Source organism: Symphalangus syndactylus, chromosome 7 (assembly GCF_028878055.3).
Source record: "Symphalangus syndactylus isolate Jambi chromosome 7, NHGRI_mSymSyn1-v2.1_pri, whole genome shotgun sequence".
NCBI classification, from domain to species: domain Eukaryota; kingdom Metazoa; phylum Chordata; class Mammalia; order Primates; family Hylobatidae; genus Symphalangus; species Symphalangus syndactylus.
This window is the reverse complement of record NC_072429.2, coordinates 100,976,897-101,001,874: the sequence shown is the minus strand read 5'-3', so window position 1 is coordinate 101,001,874 and position 24,978 is coordinate 100,976,897. Positions and strand designations below refer to the sequence as shown.

General features: G+C 42.0%; 1 protein-coding gene across 8 annotated transcripts in view; it reads left to right on the top strand.

Moving 5' to 3' along the window:
- Window positions 1-2,326: 2,326 nt before the first annotated feature.
- Window positions 2,327-24,978, top strand: part of RRM2B (ribonucleotide reductase regulatory TP53 inducible subunit M2B) — a 40,648-nt gene continuing 17,996 nt past the window's right edge. Inside the window, exons 1-6 of one of the 8 annotated variants that reach the window (XM_063642894.1) lie at window positions 2,327-2,586; window positions 3,273-3,381; window positions 11,861-12,016; window positions 18,126-18,242; window positions 19,122-19,255; window positions 22,905-22,999. In XM_063642894.1, coding sequence (XP_063498964.1) covers window positions 3,334-3,381; window positions 11,861-12,016; window positions 18,126-18,242; window positions 19,122-19,255; window positions 22,905-22,999 — 550 coding nt within the window. In that variant the 5' untranslated portion in view covers window positions 2,327-2,586; window positions 3,273-3,333. Of the gene's footprint in view, window positions 2,587-3,135; window positions 3,382-3,472; window positions 3,901-11,860; window positions 12,017-18,125; window positions 18,243-19,121; window positions 19,256-22,904; window positions 23,000-24,978 lie in introns of those variants that run through there. The other 7 variants (XM_063642895.1, XM_063642892.1, XM_063642893.1 and 4 more) reach the window with 7 other exon arrangements.

The following is a 24,978-nucleotide window of genomic DNA, read 5'->3' as shown; positions in this document are numbered from 1 at the left end:
TAAAAAAAAAAAGGTGTATACCACTTAGTAAATTATTGAAAGCCTATTGTGAACAGAGTTAGGCAATGAGGCTGATCAGATTCTAGACTTCGTGTACAACCAATCAATGAAATAGACACACCTGTAAAGTTGGAGATGGAGGCTAAAGATACAATTAATGTGTTCCAAGGACAGGAGGTTTGGACTAAAAATGGAGCCTGCTACTTTATTACAGAACTCTGTTCTTAGGAACCAAGAATGCATTTTCAATTAGAAAACTGCAGTTTGGTTCCATCACACCCTGACCACTATAGTATAGTTTTCTCTATCCTTTCATTTTCCTCTTCCCCATTACTTTATTGTATGTATATATTAGTTACAATGTAACTATGTAAACAATTAAATGTGTAACTGCAAGATCTCCAGGAGTAACAGAATTCTACATCTTCATATAGTCTTTATGGCATATTGTATATGCCATAGTTATAATGCATAAAAGCGTATTGCATTTTTTAACCAAATGGCCCTTTTTTTTTTTTTGAGACAGAGTTTTGTTCTTGTTGCCCAGGCTGGAGTGCAGTGGCGCGATCTTGGCTCACCGCAACCTCCGCCTCCTGGGTTCAAGTGATTCTCCTGTCTCAGCCTTCCGAGTAGCTGGGATTACAGGCATGTGCCACCATGCCCGGCTAATTTTGTATTTTTTTAGTAGAGATGGGGTTTCTCCATGTTGGTCAGGCTGGTCTCGAACTCCCGACCTCAGGTGACCCACCCACCTCAACCTCCCAAAGTGCTGGGATTACAGGCGTGAGCCACTGCGCCCGGCCCCAATGTAATCTTTTGGTCCACATCAAATGAAGATAGGATGGTGGAGAAATATGGTTTTGTGAAAAGACTCCCTTCTCCATTAATACCATGCTCATTCAGGTCTTATCTTTATATTCCAGTTAGTTACTTTGCTCTGTTTTAACCAAAAAAACCCCACATACAAAACAAAACACCATTAAGTTTTTGCATATCTTCTTCAGTTGAAGAATTGTAATGTATTTCGTTTATGATTGTAAAGCCAAGGACAATTCTTTTTTTTTTTTTTTTTTGAGACGGAGTTTCTCTCTTGTCATCAAGGCAGGAGTGCGATGGCGCGATCTCAGCTCACTGTAACCTCTGCCTCCAGGATTCAAGCGATTCTCCTGCCTCAGCCTCTCAAGTAGCTAGAATTATAGGCGTGTGCCACCACGCCAGGCTAATTTTTGTATTTTTAGTAGAGACGGGGTTTCTCCATGTTGGTCAGGCTGGTCTCGAACTCCTGGCCTCAGGTGATCCACCCGCCTTGGCCTCCCAAAGTGCTGGGATTACAGGCGTGAGCCACGGCACCGGCCTAGCCAAGGACAATTTTATAACTCTTTGTACGTAGCTATTACATTTAAGGCAATCTTTCAGTAGTGATACATTACTCTTAAAAAAATCCTAGTTTTCCTTTCAAGTCAAATGTCTTGTTTAAATAAACTTATAAACTGTGTGACTCACGCATCTCAATTTGATCTGAGCCTTTTGAACTCAGCCATCTGAGTTCCATGACCCTCTGGGATGGCCTGACTCGTACGTGGAAGCTACCATCGCATCAAGGTAATTTCCCACCCCAATAAGTGTTTTACAAGTAATATATTATTATATTCACACAACCACCTTATAAGGAAGGGATTATTATTCTTATCCCGTAGATGAGAAAGCTGAGTCTCAGAGAGGTTAATTGACCCAAGGTAGCATAGCTAACAAGTGAGGGAACTAGAAATGCATGCCCACGATGATATGATTCTTTTTCACCAAACTCATTCATGTTTGTATCTTGAATACCTAAACATGATGCCCGACACACAATTATTGTTTGATGATTTTAATTGAATCTGATTATTTGCCACGTGGCCTATAGTAAATTGAGACTCAGTTGCCTAGCAGAGTGTATGTGGCTATTATTTAAAGTTCACAGATGAAAAAAATTTCATTCAGCATTTGACCCCTAGTAGTTGCTTTAAGAAAGACTGTCTACCCCACGCTATGGCAGGTTTGAGAAAGAGCTTTCAGCATTTTCAACGCTTAAAGTGAGATCTTGATCCTATTTACCATCCTTCAGCCAGCCACAAAACAGGTGCATGCTGTTCAGGTCATGGCAAGATCCCGTCAATCTTTCAGCTTCAAACTACTTAAACACATCTCTCTTCCATTTTAATTTTGTTAGACCAAACTATTTTTTTTCAAAATATATTTTTTTCAAAATATTTTCCTGACTTTAGTAACGTGTCCCTCTCCCCCTCACTCACCCGCATTCACACACACACACACACTTTCCCCCAGACACTTCCCCTTTTCGGTTGTTTACGCACGAAACCAGCCAGCGCTTTCCCTAGCGAAGTGTTTGGCGGGGTAGCTGTCCCGTCCCCGGCGCTTCCCACAGCAACAGCGCGTTCTCTTCGCCTCCCGCAGTCTCTCAGGACAGGCCGGGCTAGCGCAAAGTGCCGTGTTCCTGGAGCACCACGAGGGCGAGCTCGGGAATCTCGCGCCGGCCTGCAGGACACCTGCGGCACCAAGTGGCTAGAGCCCGGGGAGGGCGAGGTGAGGTGGGACGGGGCAGGGTGGGCAGCGGGCTGACTCCCTCAGGGCGCCACCGAGAAGGCGAGGCCGCGCGGGCTCCGGGCGAGCTCTTCAGGAGTGGGCGCCCGGAGGGGGCGAGCGGAGGAGGCGGGGCCGATGCGGTGAAGTGGGGCCAGCTGGAGTAGGCTAGGCCGTCCAGAGCAGGGGACGTCCCTCAGTGGAAAGCCGGACGACTGGGCGGTGCAACAGAGTAAGGCGGGGCCAGCGGAGGCAGGGAGATTTCCTTAGGCCGCAGGCGCGGAAGTGGGGCCGGAGTAGGCGGAACCCCGAGGCAGGGGAGGCGCGGCTGGCAGAGGTAGGCGGAGCCCCAAGGCAGGCGGGGCCTGCCGAGACATGGAGAATCCCTTAAGCCACAGGCTGGGAGGCAGGGCCGGCCGAGACGGGGAGGATCCCTTAGGCCGCAGGTTGGGGAGGCGAGTCGGCCGAGGCGGGCAGAAACCCTTAGGCCGCAGGCGGGGAGGCGGGGCTGGCCGAGGTTAGGCGGAGCCCCGAGGCGGGGGAGGCGGGGTCGGGCCGGCGCAGGGAGAGTCACTCAATGGACAGGCGAGAAAGCAGGTCCGGCGCGGCGGGGCGGGGCCGGCCGAGTCCCTAGAGCTGGGGGCGGGGCGGACCCAGCGGACCACAGGAACACCTGGGTGCTGTCGTAGTTCGAAGTGGCCTGAGAAGCTCAGTTCCTTCAGCACCTTTAGCTTCGGCGGAGTCTGCGCGATGGGCGACCCGGAAAGGCCGGAAGCGGCCGGGCTGGATCAGGATGAGGTAAATGTTGCCGTCGCGTCTTCCCCCTCCCAGCAGTCACGCCAGCCCGTTAGATTGCAAGTTGCAGGACCGCTGTTGGAAATGTTATTCGCCGCGGTCAGGACAGGCCTGTCCGCCCGCCCTCGCCGCAGCCTGGCTTCGTCGTTGCGAGCGCCGGGGAGGCCGTCCCCGGGGAGGGCGGAGGAAGGAGCTGACTTTGGGTTTGCGTCCCGCTCCGCTGCTCTGCCCCGGGGCCAGCCAAGGACGACGCTTGGAGGCCTCAGGCCGGGGTGAGACTTACACCTGCGTTTATCTGCCTCACGCTCTCCCACCCTCCTTCCCTGTTTTGGAGCCCTGGCCAAGGAAACTGAGGCAAAGAAAGAGGACTGTGGCGGCTCTGCTGGAGAGGTGCATACCATTTGGGATGGTGACACGGAGTTGGAGAACGCTTGTGGAAATTGACACAGGTGGATGGGGTGAAGATGACAGGTAGAAGGGGACACGAAATCCTCATGACCTCCTCCCAGTGAAAAAATCAGGGTAGGAGGCCACTTTTGCTCAGGCCCGGCTCCTTAACTAACTGACTCTTTGGGGTGTCACTTTCTTCCTTTATACAATGGAAGTGACACTTCACAGAGAATTAAGTAAAATGCTTTATGCAAAGTGCCACGAAAGTTGTAAGTGCTTAATAAGCCCAAGTTGTTCATGCTCTCCACAGATCCTGTGCTGATAAAAGAACCTAAAATAAATAAACCAGAATTTGTTAGACTGTAGGATTGTATGGTAGTTTAAACTGTTGCTGTATAATTTTCAAATACTGTCATTTTGCAAATACTTCTAAGCCGTTTGTAAACAAGAGAAATGCTTTTTGTACTGCTGGAACCTGTTGCTTTGGTATCTTTGATTTAATACTGTGAAGATTTGGAGGAAACAAACGTTTCCACCCCAAGAGATTCATGCTTGGCCCTACATTTCTTTAGAAAGTTGTAGATGCCAGGTTTGGGATTTTATTTGACTTGATTTTTATAAGCATTTAGTAACTAACTGTAAATATCCCTCAAGCTTTTTCTTCCTGTTTTGAAACAAATACGTTTGGTACCAACTTCCCTACTCAAAGGGGAAAATTCAGACTTTGCCGTTTGTGCTAATGGCACCAGCAGTGATTCAGGCTTAACACCTGGATATTAAATTTTATTTATTACTCCTATCTCAGTGATACAGACCCGCAAGGACAGACAGTATTTTAGATTCAGAATGAATTTTAGCGGTCCAAAAGTTTTTAACTTGAGATGCTGGGATGCCTGAAGCACTTTGTTTCTCTAGATGCCAGAGTGCATAATAGGAGACCTGCATCAGAGTCACTTGGAGTATTTTGTAAAAAATGTAAATTGCTGGACCGGCACCCCAAACATAGTGAATCAGAATCTCTTGAGATCTGCATTTTTAACAAGTACTTCAGGTGATCCTGGTACACATATTAAAACAAAAACAAAAAGCCCCCCACTGTCTTAAAGGATCCATAGATAAGACTAGAAGGGGCTTTATAAATCTCCTGAAGTGATATGTAGATTTTGTATATGCAGATGTGAATCTTCTGAGAAAGGGGTCCATAGTTTTTGTCAGTTTCTCAGAGTTAACTATTGCTAATCTAATTCATAGTCTGTTGTCAAGGTAAAGTTTAGGCCAGAAAACATTAAATGGCTTGCCCAGGACTCAGTAGTGGAGCTAAATTTAAAACCAAGTTCTTGCACCTGGGCCGATATCCCATTGGTTCTGTCAGATTTTGTGGGAATGGAAATGAAAATGATACTTACAAGTAGTATACGACTGTGACAACATGCAGCTATTCTACAGAAGTAGAAGAGACATAAAGGCAAAGAAACAGAAGTGGTAGAATTGGGGCTGGATAGGATGTAAGAGTCTGGTATGATGCCAGCCTAGATTGGGGCATCGTAAGTGCTTGCTGGGGAATCTTGACCTAAATTGTTGTCCTGACATGCCCAGGCAAGTCTTCCAACTGGGTGACCAGAAATTGAGTCAGTCAGAAACTGGAAGTACCATTCTGGAAAAGACAGTAGAATGTCACTAAGGAATGCCTACTGCTAGCTAAACTTTATTTCAAATTCTCGTCACTTTACACCTGTGCAGCTATAATAATTTTGTTGTTTCTGTGTCTCCTATCTTACCTGCCATTCAGTCCTAATTACCATTGCCAAGTTAATCCTTCATTAGACCAGTGCCTCCGTGTCACTGACCCTGTGCCCCCCAAAAAACTCCCCAAAGGGTCTCAATTCCTACCAAAAAGCCTGGCCAACACCTCAGGCTGGCGAAGTCTTGTTGAGGCTGCTTTTTTCATGCTAACTGCCACATCTTAAGTCCTCATTTCCATCTTTGAAATTAGTTCCTTAGTTGCTTGCAAAATCTAGTTTTTTATCAATTAATCCTATACGTGGGTTTCTGATTAGTCTTCCTAATGCCACCTCTATTCATGTTAATTCCTGTTCAGAAACTCTCCATGACTATTTGTACCCCTAGATCTGTAGGGTACAGATTTTCAAACTGTACCCTGCAATGAACACCAGCACCTGGGGTTGGGGGCAAATGGGGAGAATTGGAGTATGAGCCTTCCAAACCTCCGATGTTTGAAGATCTTTGGCCACAAAATTGATTCCTAACCTCTTAGTCTGATTTATCTTAAAAGTCTAGATCTTTTGCTTTAGCCAAATCACATCATTCCTAATTTTGCTTTTCCTTGTCCTGCATCCATTTCAGTCAGTTTTAATCTCAGCTGGCTCCCCTTCTTTCATCTGCCCTTTAAATATCAGCATTCTCTAAGCCTGTATCCTCAGTTGTCTTGCTGCTCTATATGTTCTCTTTGGATAATCACATCATTCCCTTGGCAACCACTAATGGGATCTCCATCAATCCTTTTCTGCAGTGTTATATTTTTAACTGCTTACTGGACATCTTGAAACTGAATTCATTATCTTTTCTTTTTTTTTTTGAGACGGAGTCTCACTCTGTCACCAGGCTGGAGTGCAGTGGCACAATCTCGGCTCACTGCAACTTCTGCCTCTTGGGTTCAAGTGGTTCTCCTGCCTCAGCCTCCCGAGTAGCTGGGATTACAGGCGCACGCCACCATGCCCGGCTAATTTTTGTATTTTTAGTAGAGATGGGGTTTCACCATGTTGGCCAGGATGGTCTCAATCTCTTGACCTCGTGATCTGCCCACCTCGGCCTCCGAAAGTGCTGGGATTACAGGCGTGAGTCACTGCGCCCAGCCTGAATTCATTATCTTTTCTAATGACCTAGTTGACTTTGTAAGGATATTGTGTTTGTAACTTTGTTGTTGTCGCCTGGCTTGGTGGGAGGAGTTAAATTAAAGTTCTGTTAAACATCTAATGTGAGAAGCACAATTTTTGTCTGATTTATTCATTTATTCTCCAGGTACTGAGCACCTTCTGTGTGCCTTTTAGATCTTGTTATCACCCAGTTACTGGAGCTGGAAACATCAAGGGCATCTTTAACTGTTCCTTGTCCCCTTGTCCCAAATTCAAATTTTTAGGAAGAATAATTCATTCTACTTCTGAATATCACTTAAATCAATTTTTTTGTGTGTTTCTAGTTCAGGCAAGAGATGGGTAGTACAATAATCTTTTCATTGTTCTTTCTGTCTCTAATTTCTCTTCTAATCTAGGAATGTTTCTACAAAAGCGATCTTAAAACATATCTGATTGTTATTTGCCTGATTAAAAACCTTCAGTGGCTCCCAATAGCATACATGTTAGAGTTATTAGATGCCAAAGTGTTTTATATCAAAGCAGACCACTTTGACCTGCTCAAAAATTTTTTAAAAGTCAGATTACTACTAACCAATTTTGCTCTTTTATTAACCCTGTAAAAATGTAGATACCCATGAGCTTTGAAATTTCTATGTATGGCTAGTAGGCTGCTCTCTCATGAACCCATATATTTCTTTTTGTTTTGTTTTTTGAGATGGAGTCTTGCTCTATTGCCCAGGCTGGAGTGCAGTGATCTTGGTTCATTGCAACCTCTGCCTCCTGGGTTCAAGCAGTCCTCCCACCTCAGCCTCCCAAGTAGCTGGAATTACAAGCATGTGCCAGCATGCTCGGCTAAATTTTAGTAAAGATGGGGTTTCACCATGTTGGCCAGGCTGGTCTTGGACTCCTGATCTCAAGTGATCCGCCCGCCTACCTCAGCCTTCCGAAATGCTGGGATTATAGGCATGAGCCACCACACCTGGCCAGCCACTGCATCCAACCGGCGATATATTTCTGTTCCTACTAGAGGCTGGGCGAGGTGGCTCATGCCTATACTCCCAGCACTTTGGGAGGCTGCAGCAGGAGGATCACTTGAGGCCAGGAGTTCGAGACCAGCCTAGGCAACATAGCGAGACCCCATCTCTACAAAAATTAACTAGGCATGGTGTCATGTGTCTGTAGTCCCAGCTACTCTGAAGGCTGAGGCAGGAAGATCCCTAGAGCCCAGGAATTTGAGGCTGCAGTGAGCTATGATCATACCACTACACTCCCGTCTGGGTGAAAGAGCAAAACCCTGTCTCTGAAAAAAAAATTTTAAAGCTAGAAAGTGTAGGTCATACATTATGGTGTGGAATATTCAAAACATTTGGGGCTTCAGTCAGTGAGCCAAGTTTAAAAAAACAAAAAACTTTGACCTTATGGCAGAAGATTAGTAAAAATAAATAAAAATGTATGTGTTTAGGCTGGGCGCAGTGGCTCACGCCTGTAATCCCAGCACTTTGGGAGCCTGAGGCGGGCAAACCACCTGAGGTCAGGAGTTCGAGACCAGCCTGGCCAACATGGTGAAACCCCATCTCTACTAAAAATTCCATAGTTAGCTGGGAGTGGTGGCAGGCGCCTGTAATCCCAGCTACTCAGGAGGCCGGGGAATTGCTTGAACTGGGAGGCGGAGGTTGCAGTGAGCCGAGATCATGCCATTGCACTCTAGCCTGGGTAACAGAGTGAGACTGTCTCAAAAAAAAAAATTATGTGTTTAAGTCACATAGTTTAAGGAATACACCATTTTCTTATGATTCCTACCTTTAGCCAATTTTCAACTACCTGTTTGGATCACTTTGCATAATAAGGCCTCTACTGTATTATTGTCACTATAAATATTGTTTTTTCAATTTGGTTTGGTTTTGGAAAAAAAAATAAAAAGCTTGGTTCACCTCTGAAAAATCCATACAAATGGTTGCAGGCTTTTTTATTTGTTTTTTTAACTGCCTATTTTTCACTCTCATGGTATTCTTCAGTTGAGCAGAGATACCAAGAGAAACTTTCATCTGAGGTCATCCAAAAAAAAGAAAGATAACCTGGAAACACAAGTTTATGCATTGATGATTTGCTGATTTCATTGCTGTACAGTATAAAACATTTGTTTTGGTTATTTTTATTACTATTTTAAAAGGATAAAAACATTTAAAAGTGAAATTTTCTCCTGGTGTTTGTGACATTACGGGGATCACAGAGTTCTCTGGGAAGTGTTTTCTGCTGCCTTTTAGGTTTCATCTCCTCCCATTGTCCCCCACTACCATCAAGTCCAGACTTAGAAAATTACTTCTAGTTCTTCAAAAATGTCGCATACCATCATATCTTTTTTTTTTTTTTTTTTGAGATGGAGTCTTGCTCTGTCACCAGGCTTGAGTGCAGTGACGTGATCTCAGCTCACTGCAACCTCTGCCTTCCGGGTTCAAGTGATTCTCCTCCCTCAGCCTCCTGAGTAGCTGGGACTACAGGCACGTGCCACCACACCCAGCTAATTTTTGTATTTTTAGTAGTGACAAGGTTTCACCATGTTGGCCAGGATGGTCTCGATCTCTTCACCTCATGATCCACCCACCTCGGCCTCCCAAAGTGCTGGGATTACAGGCGTGAGCCACCATGCCCGGCCCATCATATCTTTTTTCACATTGTTTTTTTCTTCTAAAATATGGGTTCTTAGATTAGGTTCACAGAGGGTACTCTGGAGAGCCTAGAGTTTCAAGATGCATATACTTTCTGAAATTGTATTTAAATGTATGTTTGTGCACGTATCTAAGCATTATGAAATAATATGTCATCTCTAGCCCAGCTCAAAGGTTGATGTTGGTTAACCTCCTTCTCTTCACATTGCAAAAATCCTTCATACACACTCCTAATCCAGCTTCTCCTCTTAACAGTCTACAGGTTATCAGGATACAACAGGAGAATGTATATACAAATGTGACTTTCATTCTAACTTAAAGGTACTAGTCTTCAGCAGATCAATTATTTATCATCATTTAAAAACTTCATTCATCGTCAGGGCGTTTGGTGCTGAAGAGTGACTACTTGTGTTGTCCTTCCCAACTTTCAGTAACAAAAGTATGGAAGTTCCCAACTTTCATACTTTGAGTATATCCCAAATTTCAGTAACAAAAATAGCAAAGGCCAGGAGTTTGAGACCAGCCTGGGCAACATAGCATGACCCCCATCTCTACAAAAAATTTAAAAATTATCCAGGTGTCGCGATGTGTGCACAAAGTCCTAGCTACTTGGGAGGCTGAGACAGGAGGATCACTTGAGCACAGGAGTTTGAGACTGCAGTGATCTATGATCACACTACTGTGATCTATGCACTCTAGCCTGGGTGACAGAGCAAGACCCAGTCTTAAAAAAAATTGCTCAAATATTTGTGGAATGAGTACCAACTAAGTGCCAGGTACTGTGCTAAGCACAAGGGATTCTACAAGGGTGAAAATGGTTTTTACTTTCTTTTTTTTTTTTTTTTTTTTTTGAGTCGGAGTCTTGCTCTGTCACCCAGGCTGGAGTGCAGTGGCGCAGTCTCGGCTCACTGCAAACTCCACCTCCCGGGTTCACGCCATTCTCCTGCCTCAGCCTCTCGGAGTAGCTGGGACTACAGGCGCCCGCCACCACGCCCGGCTAATTTTTTGTATTTTTAGTAGAGACGGGGTTTCACTGTGGTCTCGATCTCCTGACCTCGTGATCCACCCGCCTCGGCCTCCCAAAGTGCTGGGATTACAAGCGTGAGCCACCGCGCCCAGCCTGGTTTTTACTTTCAAGAAGCACAGGAAAATATAGACAATTAACAGGGAATTAAATTGCAGTGAGCTATGTACTTATATCTGGAACCTAACCCAGGCCTTTGGGGTGATGTGAAGAGGGGAAAATGTGATTGATTTTAGTGGTTATTGGGTTGTCTCACTGATGTATTGTGGTCCTATGTTAAATTAAAATTTTCTAAAGGTACCTAGAAATCTGAGTACAGGAGGAAGAGAAATTAGCAGCCCATTTACTTAGAAAACATGCTTGACACGATACTAAGCTCTGGGAACATCACAATAAATAAAAATTGGTTCCTCTTCTCCAGGGCTCAAGTGCTGTATCTGAGGAGGCCCACACCTTTAAACAAGTAGTTAAAATCAAGACCATCTGTACTGTGATGGCAGTAGGTATAAAGCACGCAAACCCCCCTGTATTTGCATAGCCTTATGCTTGTATTTTGGCCTTTCTTCTTGGTAAGCCTTAGCCTCCTCTGCTATAACACTTGCTTTGGCGAGGTGACAATGGGTGGACGCTGGAGTAAGGAACATAACGGGCCTGTCACAGTAGAGAGAGACCGTTTTGATTAGGAGTCTAGAATTTGTAGGTGTTCTAATCCTGGTTTATATGTTTAGCTTATTTGTATGTCCTTTGTTTATACTCATTCTCACACATGTGCGACTCTTTTGATTCTCTTCTGATGTTCTCACTATTTTAAAAATATATGCATGGCACCATTTGCTCTTAGAGTGCAGTCATGTTTTGAAGCAGTGTGAATACAGGTATGTGTTTCGCACTTTATTCACAAAGCTTTGAGACGGCCCACAGTGAGATCATATGCAGTGATGTTAAAATGTAAATAGCAGTAACAAATTGGAGTATCAGAAGGTTAAGATGAACAAAGGTTAAGTTGTAGGTAATGAGTTTTCAGATAAGTATTATAGTATTTCAGTGAAGAGTAGAAAGAAAAAACATTAAAGTAGCTTATACCAGTAGCTTATTCATTCCAGCAATCTATATCAGAGGGGCTCTAAAGGGACATTTGGTTCACAAACTTAGAAATTTGCCCATCATGATGACATTTATGGGTCTAGCTTTGTACTTATCCTCAAACTAGCAATAATTACATTAATTTTTGAGTGCTTGCTATATACCAGGCTTTGTTTAAAGCACTTTTAATCATCAGAATAAACCTATGAGGCAGGAATTATTTTACAGCTGAGGAGACTGAGGGTTAGAGAAGTAAAGCAGCTTCCTATGGTCACACACGCACTTCCTAACAGTATTAGTCAGCTACCAGGTAACAGTAAGGATTCAACCCAGGCAGACGGGCTCTCAAACCAATGCCGTCTCCCTGACTTCCCTAGATGTATGTGTAGGTATGAATAAAGAAGAAATGTCTATATAAAAGGCATGTTTGTACTTATTTTTCAAAGAGATCATCTTCAGATACCAACGAAAATGAAATAAAGTCAAATGAAGAGCCACTCCTAAGAAAGAGTTCTCGCCGGTTTGTCATCTTTCCAATCCAGTACCCTGATATTTGGAAAATGTATAAACAGGCACAGGCTTCCTTCTGGACAGCAGAAGAGGTACGTGGCATTGCCTCCATGAGCGTTCATGTCCTATAGTGCAGTGTTCCTTCTTGTTTTACAGGATATTGAAAAACTTATACATTGAAGAAGATCAGTTGTAGAAGATAAGTTTTGGAATTACTGAGACTAAATACGATGATCTCAATGTTTTAGTTTAGATTACTATCTATAAACAAGTTTTCTGCTGCAACAATGGCATCTAATTCTGCCAGATTTTTATTTCCAATGTATTAGACTTTTTTTTTTTTTTTTTTTGAAACAGAGTCTCACTCTGTCACCCAAGCTAGAGTGCAGTGGCACGATCTCAGCTCACTGCAAACTCCACCTCCCGGGTTCAAGTGATTCTCCTGCCTCAGCTTCCCGAGTAGCTGGGATTACAGGCGCCAGCCACCACGCCCGGCTAATTTTTGTATTTTTAGTAGAGATGGGGTTTCACCATGTTGACCAGGCTGGTCTCAAACTCCTGACCTTGTGATCCACCTGCCTCAGCCTCCCAAAGTGCTGGGATTACAGGCATGGGCCACCACGCCCGGCCAACATTTTCTATTTTTAAACAGACTTAGTTTGATATGGCCAAGTAAGACTTGTCTGACTAGTCTTATAAGATCAGCAGAATAAGTAAAATTGCAGCTGTAGTCAAAAAATGAGTGAAAGCTGTAGCAACTCTGCTTTCAATTGAGAGATTTATCTGATTGTACAAAAGGAGCTGCTACATGAAGAGTTTGATCCTCTAGGCTGGGGAGTCACTCCCGAGTCAGCCAGGTGGAACTCACAGTGCTGTTCCCAATTTGGCTCTGCCCTCAGCTACATCAAATGTGACAGAGTTGCCACTAATAGATCAGCTGTAGAATGCTTTTTGTTAATTCCACCTGGGAGGTCAGTTGAACACAGCAAACTAGAAAATATTTGCTGGTTGGTAAGGACAATGGTCATGAAAATGACTGCCCTGTAGTCTAACTGAACAAATAGTTATTGTCTTGATCTTTAAATATGATGGTGATACCTGTACAGCACTCTTGTTCTGTATATGTTTGTATATGTATCTCTATAGATAGATGTATCTATTTGGATAGATAGATTTGAATCTCTTTTCAAGAAGTTAATTCTATAAATGTTAAACACATGCTGTTAAGGATGCAGGCTATGGGGTCAGACTGCCTAGGTACAAATCCTGTGCCACTACTTACTAGCTATGGAACTGGGAAAGTTACATAACCTCTCTGTGTATCCTCATCAGTAAATTAGGCTAATTGTACTTGGCTATTCAGGTTGTTATGAGGATTTATGAGATGTTTAAAATGGTAGTTGACACTTAGTAAGCACCAAATAAATGTAAACTATTGTTTTATGCACAGAAGGGGGAAAATTTAACCTAGAAATCAGAAGGCACCAGTGTTTGAAGCTTCTATTACACTAATTTTACCCACTTACCCATCTTTGTTATATTGTAGTGTTATATTGTCAACATCTTTGTTATATTATAGTTGACATATAGAGCAAAAAACCAAACCACACAAAAACAGACACCCAATATTTTCATACGTGGTCATAATGCTCGACACACCTGACTGTCCCTAACTGTCTGTGGTTTTTAGAAAGTTTTTTTGTTAGATACGGTTCAGAGAACAAGTGGAATACACAGGTGGCTTTTTCGTTCATTATGTTAAAAGGGGTACTTAGGATTCTTAGGATTCTTGAAATTCATTTGGAAATTAACTTGCATCTTTTAGCAGAGGTAATATATGACCTGTAACAAAGCAACACTAATTTTTAAAAACTGAAATCTACAGGTTGGTATGTGTTTTGTAGCTAATTATAGGACGATTCAAATACGTATTTTGAAGATAAACACATTTTTAGTTCCACATATTTTTCATTTACAAATTATGTAAGTTACCATTTAGTCAGCTTAAATGGTTGAGCTTAATTCTTAAATATGGCTGATCAACAGAAACCCTGATCAAAAGACAAAAGTCTGGGGTTTGGGACTTTTTTCTTTAAAGCCACTCAGGCAATTATGATAATTGTCTACTTTGGAATCAGTATTTAAATGATGAAATTGAGAATTTGCTCAAATAAGAAAAAGCTAGGCAGGAAGGGAATATTTCCAATGTAGTGTAAATAAAATTTACAAGACCTTTGAAACTGAGTGTTCAAAGAGATAATTTTAATATTTAAAAGGAAGCATCTTACAATATTAACATTTAATATCAAATATATAATATATAAGAGGTTGGGCATGGTGGCTCATACCTGTAATCCAAGCACTTTGGGAGGCTAAGGTGGGCAGATCACTTGAGGTCAGGAGTTTGAGACCAACGTGGACAACATGGTAAAACCCTGTCTCTACTAAAAATACAAAAATTAGCCAGGCGTGGCAGCAGGTGCCTGTAATCCCAGCTACTCGGGAGGTTAAGGCAGGAGAATCGCTTGAGCCCAGGTAGCAGAGGCTGCAGTGAGCTAAGATCATGCCACTGTATTCCAGCCTGGGCAACAGAGTGAGACTGTCTCAAAAAAAAAAAAAAAAAAAAAACAAACCTGAGGGGTTATAATATATATGAATGAAGAAGATGTCCTTCAGTTAAACCTGAGTTGAGCTTTTAATAGAACAGAACTTGATTTTTAGGTTGCATATTTTAAAAGATGAAGACAAATATTTCCTCCACCCTGCTCCGTTGTATCCCCAGTGCTTAGCACAGTGTCAGGTGTGCAGTAAGTGCTCAGCAAACACTTAAAGAATAAATTAGTGGGGAAAAGGATTTGGAAAATAGCATGTGATTAAAAGGTTGGGACATTAGTCCTTTTTGGAAAGGTCAAAGAGATTGAGGCTTGAGGCTTTGTGGGTTTTTGTTGTTGTTGTTGTTGTTGTTGTTTTGTTTTTGAGACAGAGTTGTGCTCTGTTGCCAGGCTGGAGTGCAGTGGCACGATCTTGGCTCACTGCAACCTCTGCCTCCTGGGTTCAAGCGATTCTCCTGCCTCAGCCTCCCAAGTAGCTGGGACTACAGGCATGCGCCACCATGCCTAGCTAATTTTGTATTTTTAGTAGAGACAGGATTTCACTATGTTGACCAGGATGGTCTCAATTTCTTGACCTCGTGATCCACTCACCTCACCCTCCCAAAGTGTTGGGATTACAGGCGTGAGTTACCGTGCCCAGCCGAGGGTTTGTTAGAGTAAATAAAACAAAGGCAAAAGACAAGGACAATTACATATTTCAACTGTTTATGAATTTAATTATGAAAAATATTTAAAAGATTTTTCTGACAAAATTGAAGCAGGATAGTTTCTCTGATCCCTTCGCGGGTGGGAACTGGAATGCGCACTCTGGAGCTAGCTGGCTGCTTTGGCACTGGCAGGGGCAAACTCCACTCACTTGAACCCATTGCCCTCAGTCCCTCGAGGGAGGGAGCATGCAGGTGAGCAGGTGCAGGAGCTTTGGTGAGTTCTTTTGGGCACCGGCAGGAGCAAAACTCCATGCAGGCCTCATGGCAGCATCTGTGGGGAGTACCCACAACCCTTGAAGCCCCAGAAGGAATGTGTTATAGTTAACTCTCTTTTAGCTTTTGCTGTTCGTGGAAGGCTTAAGTTTTAACAGTTCAGTGGGCGCTCTGCCTTTTCACATGGGGCAGTTGGTCTCTACCAGTGAGGGCAGAGGGTCAGTGTGACAGGCTTTAGCATCCACACCTGTGGCAACCATGCTCTTGTTCAGCATCCAGGAAAAATCAGGTCACATGAACAAATCGAAGGGTGGTGAATACAGAGGATTTTATTGCCAATGAAAGTGGCTCTCAGTGGGAAGAGGAGCTGGAAAGGGGATGGAGTGGAAAAATAATCTTCTCTTGGAGTCTGTCTGGCCGTCCCCGGCTGACTCCTCTCCAAAGGAATACTGTCAAACTGTTCCTCTGAAGTTAAGCTGCTTCTCTCTGACGTCCAACCATAGTCTCTGACATCCAGCTGCTTCTCCTCTTCTCCTCTCCTCTCCTCTTCTCTGCTGGTAGAGCCTGGGGTTTTTACGGGCACAGGGTGGGGGAGTGGGGCCATGGGTGGTTTTGGAAAAGGCAACATTCGAGTGGGAAAACAGGAATACATGTTGTCACTTTGGGCTGCAGTTCCGGGATTGAGGGTGGAGTCCTCGCCAGGGACTACCTTCTTCTGCCCAGAATTTCCCTGCCTCCTGTCCCTATCAAAATGATGTCTACATATGCTGTGTGATGGTATTTGGAGGTGGAGCCTTGGGAGGTAATTAGGTCATGTGGATGGAGTCCTCATGAATAGGATTAGTGCCCTTATAAGAAGAGACATGAGAGATATGATCTCTCTCTCTCTCTGCTATGTCAGGATACAGCAAGAAGGTGGCCATCTGTAAATCAGGAAGAGGGCCTTCACCAATAACCCAACCATGCTGGCATCCTGATCTTGGGCTTTCAGCTTCCAGAAATGTTAAAAAAGAAAATAAAAGTATGCTGTTTAAGCAACCCAGTCAATGGTAATTTGTTATAGCCCCCAGAACTGACTAAGGGAAGGTACATTTAAAGATAATTTTTGGCTGGGTACAGTGGCTCAGGCCTGTACTCCCAGCACTTTGGGAGGCTGAGGTGGGCAGATCACTTGAGCTCAGGAGTTCAAGACCAGCCTGGGCAATATGGCAAAACCCTGTCACTGCCAAAAATACAAAAAATTAGCCAGACATGGTTTTGTGTGCCTGTGGTCCCACCTGTGCCTCTGGAGGCTGAGGTGGGAGGATTGCTTGAGCCTAGGAGGTAGAGATTGCAGTGAGCTGAGATTGTGCCACCGCACTCCAGACTGGGTGACAGAGTGAAACCCTGTCTCAAAAATTAAAAAAATAGACAATTTTTAAATTGCAGTTTTCACCAAATTCTAAAGTACATCTCCCTTAATTCCAAAGACTAATTCTAATAAACATTTTCAAAAATATTTCCATTCCCAATGGAAGCCATACCTACGTATAAACTGCTTTAAAAACCAGGTTGTTGGCCACCTGTGGTGGCTCACACCTGTAATCCCAACAGTTTGAGAGGCTGAGGTAGGAGGATTGCTTGAGGCCAGGAGATTGAGACCAGCCTGGGCAACAGAGTGAGACCCCATCTCTTTAAAAAAAGAAAACAAGGCCAGGCGTGGTGGCTCATGCCTGTAATCCCAGCACTTTGGGAGGCCGAGGCGAACAGATCATGAGGTCAAGAGATCGAGACCATCCTGGCCAACATGGTGAAACTCTGTCTCTACTAAAAAATACAAATAATTAGGTGGGCATGGTGGCGCCTGCCTGTAGTCCCAGCTACTCGGGAGGCTGAGGCAGGAGGATCGCTTGAACCTGGGAGGTGAAGATTGCAGTGAGCCAAGATCATGCCACTGCACTCCAGGCTGGCGACAGAGCGAGACTTTGTCTCAAAACAAAACAAAACTCAGGTTGTTACCTGCCTGGCATTACTTCTGGATATAAAAGTAGACTGATTACCTGGCAGTAAAGTAGCAGCTACAGTTGGTTAATAAGTGCCTAATTATCCAACACTATAGCAAATATTATATAAAATGTTAAAGCAGTGACTGTTGAGATTCATTAGTTTATTCACTTCAGTGCCTTCTTGACTAGTTTTTACTCTTCCCCCTCCCCTTTTAGCCCTTCTTTCATTTGCTACAGTGCCACTAGATTATGTTAATTTGAATATTTTTAAAGTACATCCTGGCCAGCTTCTTAATTAGCCAGAAAATTCAATTCCGTTGTAATTTTTTAAAGATAAATTCTATTGTTTATGTTTAAGGTGTACGACATGATGTTATAAGATACATATATATAATAAAATGGTTACCATTATGTAACAAATTAACATTTCCTTTGCCTCACATAGTTTAGCTGTTCCCCCTCCCCCACCAAGAGTAGCTATAATCTACCCATTTAACAAAAATCCTGAATATAATACACTTATTAACATAATTTTTTTTTATTTCTCTGCAATGCTAACATCTTTCTTTTTCCGTAGATTACTGGTAGTGGGATATTCCTACCTAACAATAGAAGTTAGTTTCCCAAACACATTGAGAAGAACTTAACTCCAAATTAAAATTTTTGAAAATCTTTTTATTCCAGGTCGACTTATCAAAGGATCTCCCTCACTGGAACAAGCTTAAAGCAGATGAGAAGTACTTCATCTCTCACATCTTAGCCTTTTTTGCAGCCAGTGATGGAATTGTAAATGAAAATTTGGTAAGATTTTTGCTTGATTTAACTTTTGTTCTCCTTTAGCAGTTAAATGATGATAATGTCAGTAAGATTATTAAATTGAGCCAAAGACAAGATGTCTCAAAAATGAACTAGATGAAGCTTAAAATGTTTTTCTGATGAATTGCTTATCCTTTGACCAGCAAACTATTATTAAATCAAGCATAAATGATACCAGTCAAAACTATTTACAGTGCATTAACATGAGTTTGATTTTTACCCTCAGATAGTAAGCTTAATAGAGAACTTGCACCTTAATAACCTTTGGAGCTCTGTAATAGAACACTGGGTTCTGGCTCCCCATTTAAAAACTTGATTATGGTTGATCAGGAGGCATAATTTCTTTTTAAAAAGAATTAGAAAGATAGGCTGGGTACGGTGGCTCATACCTGTAATCCCAGCACATTGGGAGGCCGAGGTGGGCGGATCACGAGGTCAAGAGATTGAGACCATCCTGGCCAACATGGTGAAAACCCATTTCTACTACAAATACAAAAATTAGCTGGGCGTGTTGGCGCATGCCTGTAGCCCCAGCTATTTGAGAGGCTGAAGCAGAATTTCTTGAACCTGGGAGGCAGAGGTTGCAGTGAGCCAAGATGGCGCCACTGTACTCCAGCCTAGTGGCAGAGCGAGACTCCATCTCAAAAAAAAAAAGAATATACTATGCAAATAATTTACCATGGAGAATTGATGGATAAACAGTACTGCCTAGGATACTGCTTAAAATAATCCAGAAGGTCTTTCTGACCTGTTTGTTACATGACAGGCAGTTTTTAAGTGATAATGCTGATGTCCAGATTCTGATTTGCAGTGTTTAATGAGAGCCTATAGAACTGGATATATCTGTTTCCCTTATCTTCTCAGGTGGAGCGCTTTAGTCAGGAGGTGCAGGTTCCAGAGGCTCGCTGTTTCTATGGCTTTCAAATTCTTATTGAGAATGTTCACTCAGAGATGTACAGTTTGCTGATAGACACTTACATCAGAGATCCCAAGAAAAGGTATTGTTGGGATTTTATTTACAAGATATTGCTTACGGCTTGGTTATGTTCAGATCAGAACTTATTCCAAAACTCAATGTTAAGGAAATATTATTCAAGTATGGAAGTTTCTGAGCATAATATTTTCTATTGCTTAATAATGTATTGGGTTTAAAAAAAAAACTTGTGATGCAATAAAAAACGAAAAAGGGGATATCACCACCGATCCCACAGAAATACAATCTACCATCAGAGAATACTACAAACACCTCTATGCAAATAAACTAGAAAATCTAGAAGAAATGGATAAATTCCTCGACAAATACACCCTCCCAAGACTAAACCAGGAAGAAGTTGAATCTCTGAATAGACCAATAACAGGTTCTGAAATTGTGGCAATAATCAATAGCTTACCAACCAAAAAGAGTCCAGGACCTGATGGATTCACAGCTGAATTCTACCAGAGGTACAAGGAGGAACTGGTACCATTCCTTCTGAAACTATTCCAATCGACAGAAAAAGAGGGAATCCTCCCTAACACATTTTACGAAGCCAGCATCGTCCTGATACCAAAACCTGGCAGAGACTTAACCAAAAAAGAGAATTTCAGACCAATATCCTTGATGAACATTGATGCAAAAATCCTCAATAAAATACTGGCAAACCGAATCCAGCAGCACATCAAAAAGCTTATCCACCATGATCAAGTGGGCTTCATCCCTGGGATGCAAGGCTGGTTCAACATACGCAAATCAATAAATGTAATCCAGCATATAAACAGAACCAAAGACAAAAACCACATGATTATCTCAATAGATGCAGAAAAGGCCTTTGACAAAATTCAACAACCCTTCATGCTAAAAACTCTCAATAAATTAGGTATTGATGGGACATATCTCAAAATAATAACAGCTATCTATGACAAACCCACAGCCAATATCATACTGAATGGGCAAAAACTGGAAGCATTCCCTCTGAAAACTGGCACAAGACAGGGATGCCCTCTCTCACCTCTCCTATTCAACATAGTGCTGGAAGTTCTGGCCAGAGCAATCAGGCAGGAGAAGGAAATAAAGGGTATTCAATTAGGAAAAGAGGAAGTCAAATTGTCCCTGTTTGCAGATGACATGATTGTATATCTAGAAAACCCCATTGTCTCAGCCCAAAATCTCCTTAAGCTGATTAGCAACTTCAGCAAAGTCTCAGGATACAAAATTAATGTACAAAAATTACAAGTATTCTTGTACACCAATCACAGACAAACAGAGAGCCAAATCATGAGTGAACTCCCATTCACAATTGCTTCAAAGAGAATAAAATACCTAGGAATCCAACTTACAAGGGATGTGAAGGACGTCTTCAAGGAGAACTACAAACCACTGCTCAATGAAATAAAAGAGGATACAAACAAATGGAAGAACATTCCATGCTCATGGGTTGGAAGAATCAATATCGTGAAAATGGCCATACTGCCCAAGGTAATTTATAGATTCAATGCCATCCCCATCAAGCTACCAATGACTTCACAGAATTGGAAAAAACTACTTTAAAGTTCATATGGAACCAAAAAAGAGCCTGCATCGCCAAGTCAATCCTAAGCCAAAAGAACAAAGCTGGAGGCATCACGCTACCTGACTTTGAACTCTACTACAAGGCTACAGTAACCAAAACAGCATGGTACTGGTACCACAACAGAGACATAGATCAATGGAACAGAACAGAGCCCTCAGAAATGATGCTGCATAGCTACAACTATCTGATCTTTGACAAACCTGACAAAAACAAGAAATGGGGAAAGGATTCCCTATTTAATAAATGGTGCTGGGAAAACTGGCTAGCCATATGTAGAAAGCTGAAACTGGATCCCTTCCTTACACCTTATACAAAAATTAATTCAAGATGGATTAAAGACTTATATGTTAGACCTAAAACCATTAAAATCCTACAAGAAAACCTAGGCAATACCATTCAGGACATAGGTGTGGGCAAGGACTTCATGTCTAAAACACCAAAAGCAATGGCAACAAAAGCCAAAATCGACAAATGGGATCTCATTAAACTAAAGAGCTTCTGCACAGCAAAAGAAACTATCATCAGAGTGAACAGGCAACCTACAGAATGGGAGAAAATTTTTGCAACCTACTCATCTGACAAAGGGCTAATATCCAGAATCTACAATGAACTCAAACAAATTTACAAGAAAAAAACAAACAACCCCATCAAAAAGTGGGCAGAGGACATGAACAGACACTTCTCAAAAGAAGACATTTATGCAGCCAAAAAACACGTGAAGAAATGCTCCTCATCACTGGCCATCAGAGAAATGCAAATCAAAACCACAGTGAGATACCATCTCACACCAGTTAGAATGGCCATCATTAAAAAATCAGGAAACAACAGGTGCTGGAGAGGATGTGGAGAAATAGGAACACTTTTACACTGTTGGTGGGACTGTAAACTAGTTCAACCATTGTGGAAGTCAGTGTGGCGATTCCTCAGGGATCTCGAACTAGAAATACCATTTGACCCAGCCATCCCATTACTGGGTATATACCCAAAGGACTATAAATCATGCTGCTATAAAGACACATGCACATGTATGTTTATTGTGGCACTATTCACAATAGCAAAGAGTTGGAATCAACCCAAATGTCCAACAACGATAGACTGGATTAAGAAAATGTGGCACATATACACCATGGAATACTATGCAGCCATAAAAAATGATGAGTTCGTGTCCTTTGTAGGGACATGGATGAAACTGGAAAACATCATTCTCAGTAAACTATCGCAAGGACAAAAAACAAAACACCACATGTTCTCACTCATAGGTGGGAATTGAACAATGAGAACTCATGGACACAGGAAGGGGAACATCACACTCTGGGGACTGTTGTGGGGTGGGGGGAGGGGGGAGGGACAGCATTAGGAGATACACCTAATGCTAAATGACGAGTTAATGGGTACAGGAAATCAACATGGCACATGGATACATATGTAACAAACCTGCACATTGTGCACATGTACCCTAAAACCCTAAAGTATAATAAAAAAAAAAAAAAAAAGTATTAGGAAAAAAAAAAAAAAAACTTGTTATAGAACCAGTTAACCCTTAGATATTTTATCTTTAAGAACTGTTCAGTAGCATCTTCTGTTTAGAAATTGAATACTCAAATTTAGCTGGTTTTGTATGAGACCAGATTCAAACCAATAATTTGAGTTTTATTTCTCAAATGGACATGTAAAAATGTATAAAAACTACAGATCTGGTAGCATACCATAGAGTTACAGTTATTATCTCTGATTAAGTTTAGTCCAGTTAAGAAAAACAAGTGAGGCCAGGTGTGGTGGCTCATGGCTGTAATCCCAGCACCTTGGGTGCCCGAGGCAGGCGGATCATGAGGTCAGGAGATTGAGACCATCCTGGCTAACATGGTGAAACCCCGTCTCTACTAAAAATACTAGCCAGGTGTGGTGGCGGGCACATTGTAGTCCCAGCTACTCGGGAGGCTGAGGCAGGAGAATGGCGTGAACCTGGGAGGTGAAGCTTGCAGTGAGCCGAGATTGTGCCACTGCACTCCAGCCTGGGCGACAGAGCGAGACTCTGTCTCAAAAAAAAAAGAAGAAAAACAAGTGAATAACTTTAGTGTTCATTCTTTTGTTTTTACAGGGAATTTTTATTTAATGCAATTGAAACCATGCCCTATGTTAAGAAAAAAGCAGATTGGGCCTTGCGATGGATAGCAGATAGAAAATCTACTTTTGGTATGTGGTTCTAATTTATGTATGATCAGATTTGCCTCAGGTGATATGACAGTATTTTATGTGGTGTGACTATCCAGTATGAATAAAAGTTACAGCATGGAAAAGGAGTACAAATGTCTCAAATGCACCTTTACCAAAATCATTATTCCTAATAATTAATTAGAAAGTGGTGGTAAAATAAAGCTGTTACCTATTGTACTTAATAAGTTGGAAGTTGAAAAGTTGTTAGTGAATAATTACAGTTAAACAGGAGTCAGTCACATAGCAATAACAGGAGTATTACAGCAATTCACAGTTTGTACCTGGCTTTTAAGTTTATCTTAGGAATTTTTTTTTTTTTTTGAGACAGAGTCTCACTCTGTCACCCAGGCTGGAGTGTGGTGGCGTGATCCTGGCTCACTGCAACTGCTGCCTCCCAAGTTCAAGCAATTCTCCCTGCCTCAGCCTCCCGAGTAGCTGGGATTACAGGCACCTGCCACCACGCTCAGCTTGTTTTTGTATTTTTTAATAGAGATGGGGGTTTCGCCATGTTGGCCAGGCTAGTCTTGAACTGTTGATCTTAGGTGATCCGCCCACCTTGGCCTCCCAAAGTGCTGGGATTGCAGGCATGAGCCACTGCGCCTGGCCTATTTTAGAAATTTAAAGCAAGTGAAATCTTAACATTTTTCAGGAAACAAATACCTAGTTTCTCAAAAACTAAAGATTAGTGTAATCAACTAGGACAAAAACAATTTGTAATAACAGGCTTATTTTTCATAGGTAAGCTAAATGCAAACACCCTTCTGGCTAAGTTGAGATCCCATAGCATTTTTTTAAGGAAGTGTATCATATTATGTCTTATACATAGTAGTTGCTCAATAAATATTTACTAAATTTAATTAAAATATTTATATATTTCATTCGGATAGCTCTAAGTACCCATCTCATTCTTATCTATTTTCAGTTGGTGTTCTTTACTTTCTGGTTTTATTCATTATGTGAGGAAGCAAGTCTCAAAATTTTTGGTCTCAGGCCCCTTTTTACTCTTAAAAATTATTGAGCACTCCAAAATGCCTTTATTTGGGTAGGTTATAGGTATTGATATTTTTGCATTAGAAATTAACATTGAGATAATTTAAAAACATTTATTAGTGCATTCTAAGATAGCAATAATCAACCCATTATATATTAGTGCATTCTAAGATGGCAATAATCAACCCATTATATATTAGTGCATTCTAAGATAGCAATAATCAACCCATTATATTTTAATACAGATAACACTTTTATATAAGTTTCTGTATTTTCCAAAAAAAAGAATAGCGTGCTTTTAAATTTCTGTAAGTCTTTTAAATGTCTGACTGAATAGAAAACAGTTGGAGTACCATATCTGCCTTTGTATTCGATTTGTTGCAGTGTATATGTATGTAGTATATGCCTCATTTAAATATGTATTATAGTTAGAAAAGGGAGGAATATTTTATTTAGCTTTTCAGATTATTATGGATATGTCATGTAGCCTCTAGAAAATACCATTGTAAAGTATGAGAGACTGGTAGTTAAAAAAATAAATAATGCCTTAATGTTATTATGAAAATAGTTTTGACCTCACAGGTCTCCTGGGTCTGTGGATCTCTCAGGGACTCTTGGACCACACTGAAGAACCAGTGATGTAGTGCGTATATGGGCCAGCATGTAGTATACCAGGGATGAAGCAGATATGTTTGCTTCCTTGCCTTCAGTTCATTTCAAGAATGAGAAAAGCAGCTGGGCATGGTGGCTCACGCCTATAATCCCAATGCTTTGGGAGACTGAGACAGGATGATCACTTGAGGCCAGCAGTTGAAGACCAGTCTGGGCAACAAAGCAAGACCCCCATCTCGACAACAAATTTAAAAACTAGCCATGTGTGGTGGCATGCACCTGTATACCCTGCTACTTGGGAGGCTGAGAGAGGAGGACCACTTAACCCCAGGTGTTTGAGGCTACAGTGAGCCATG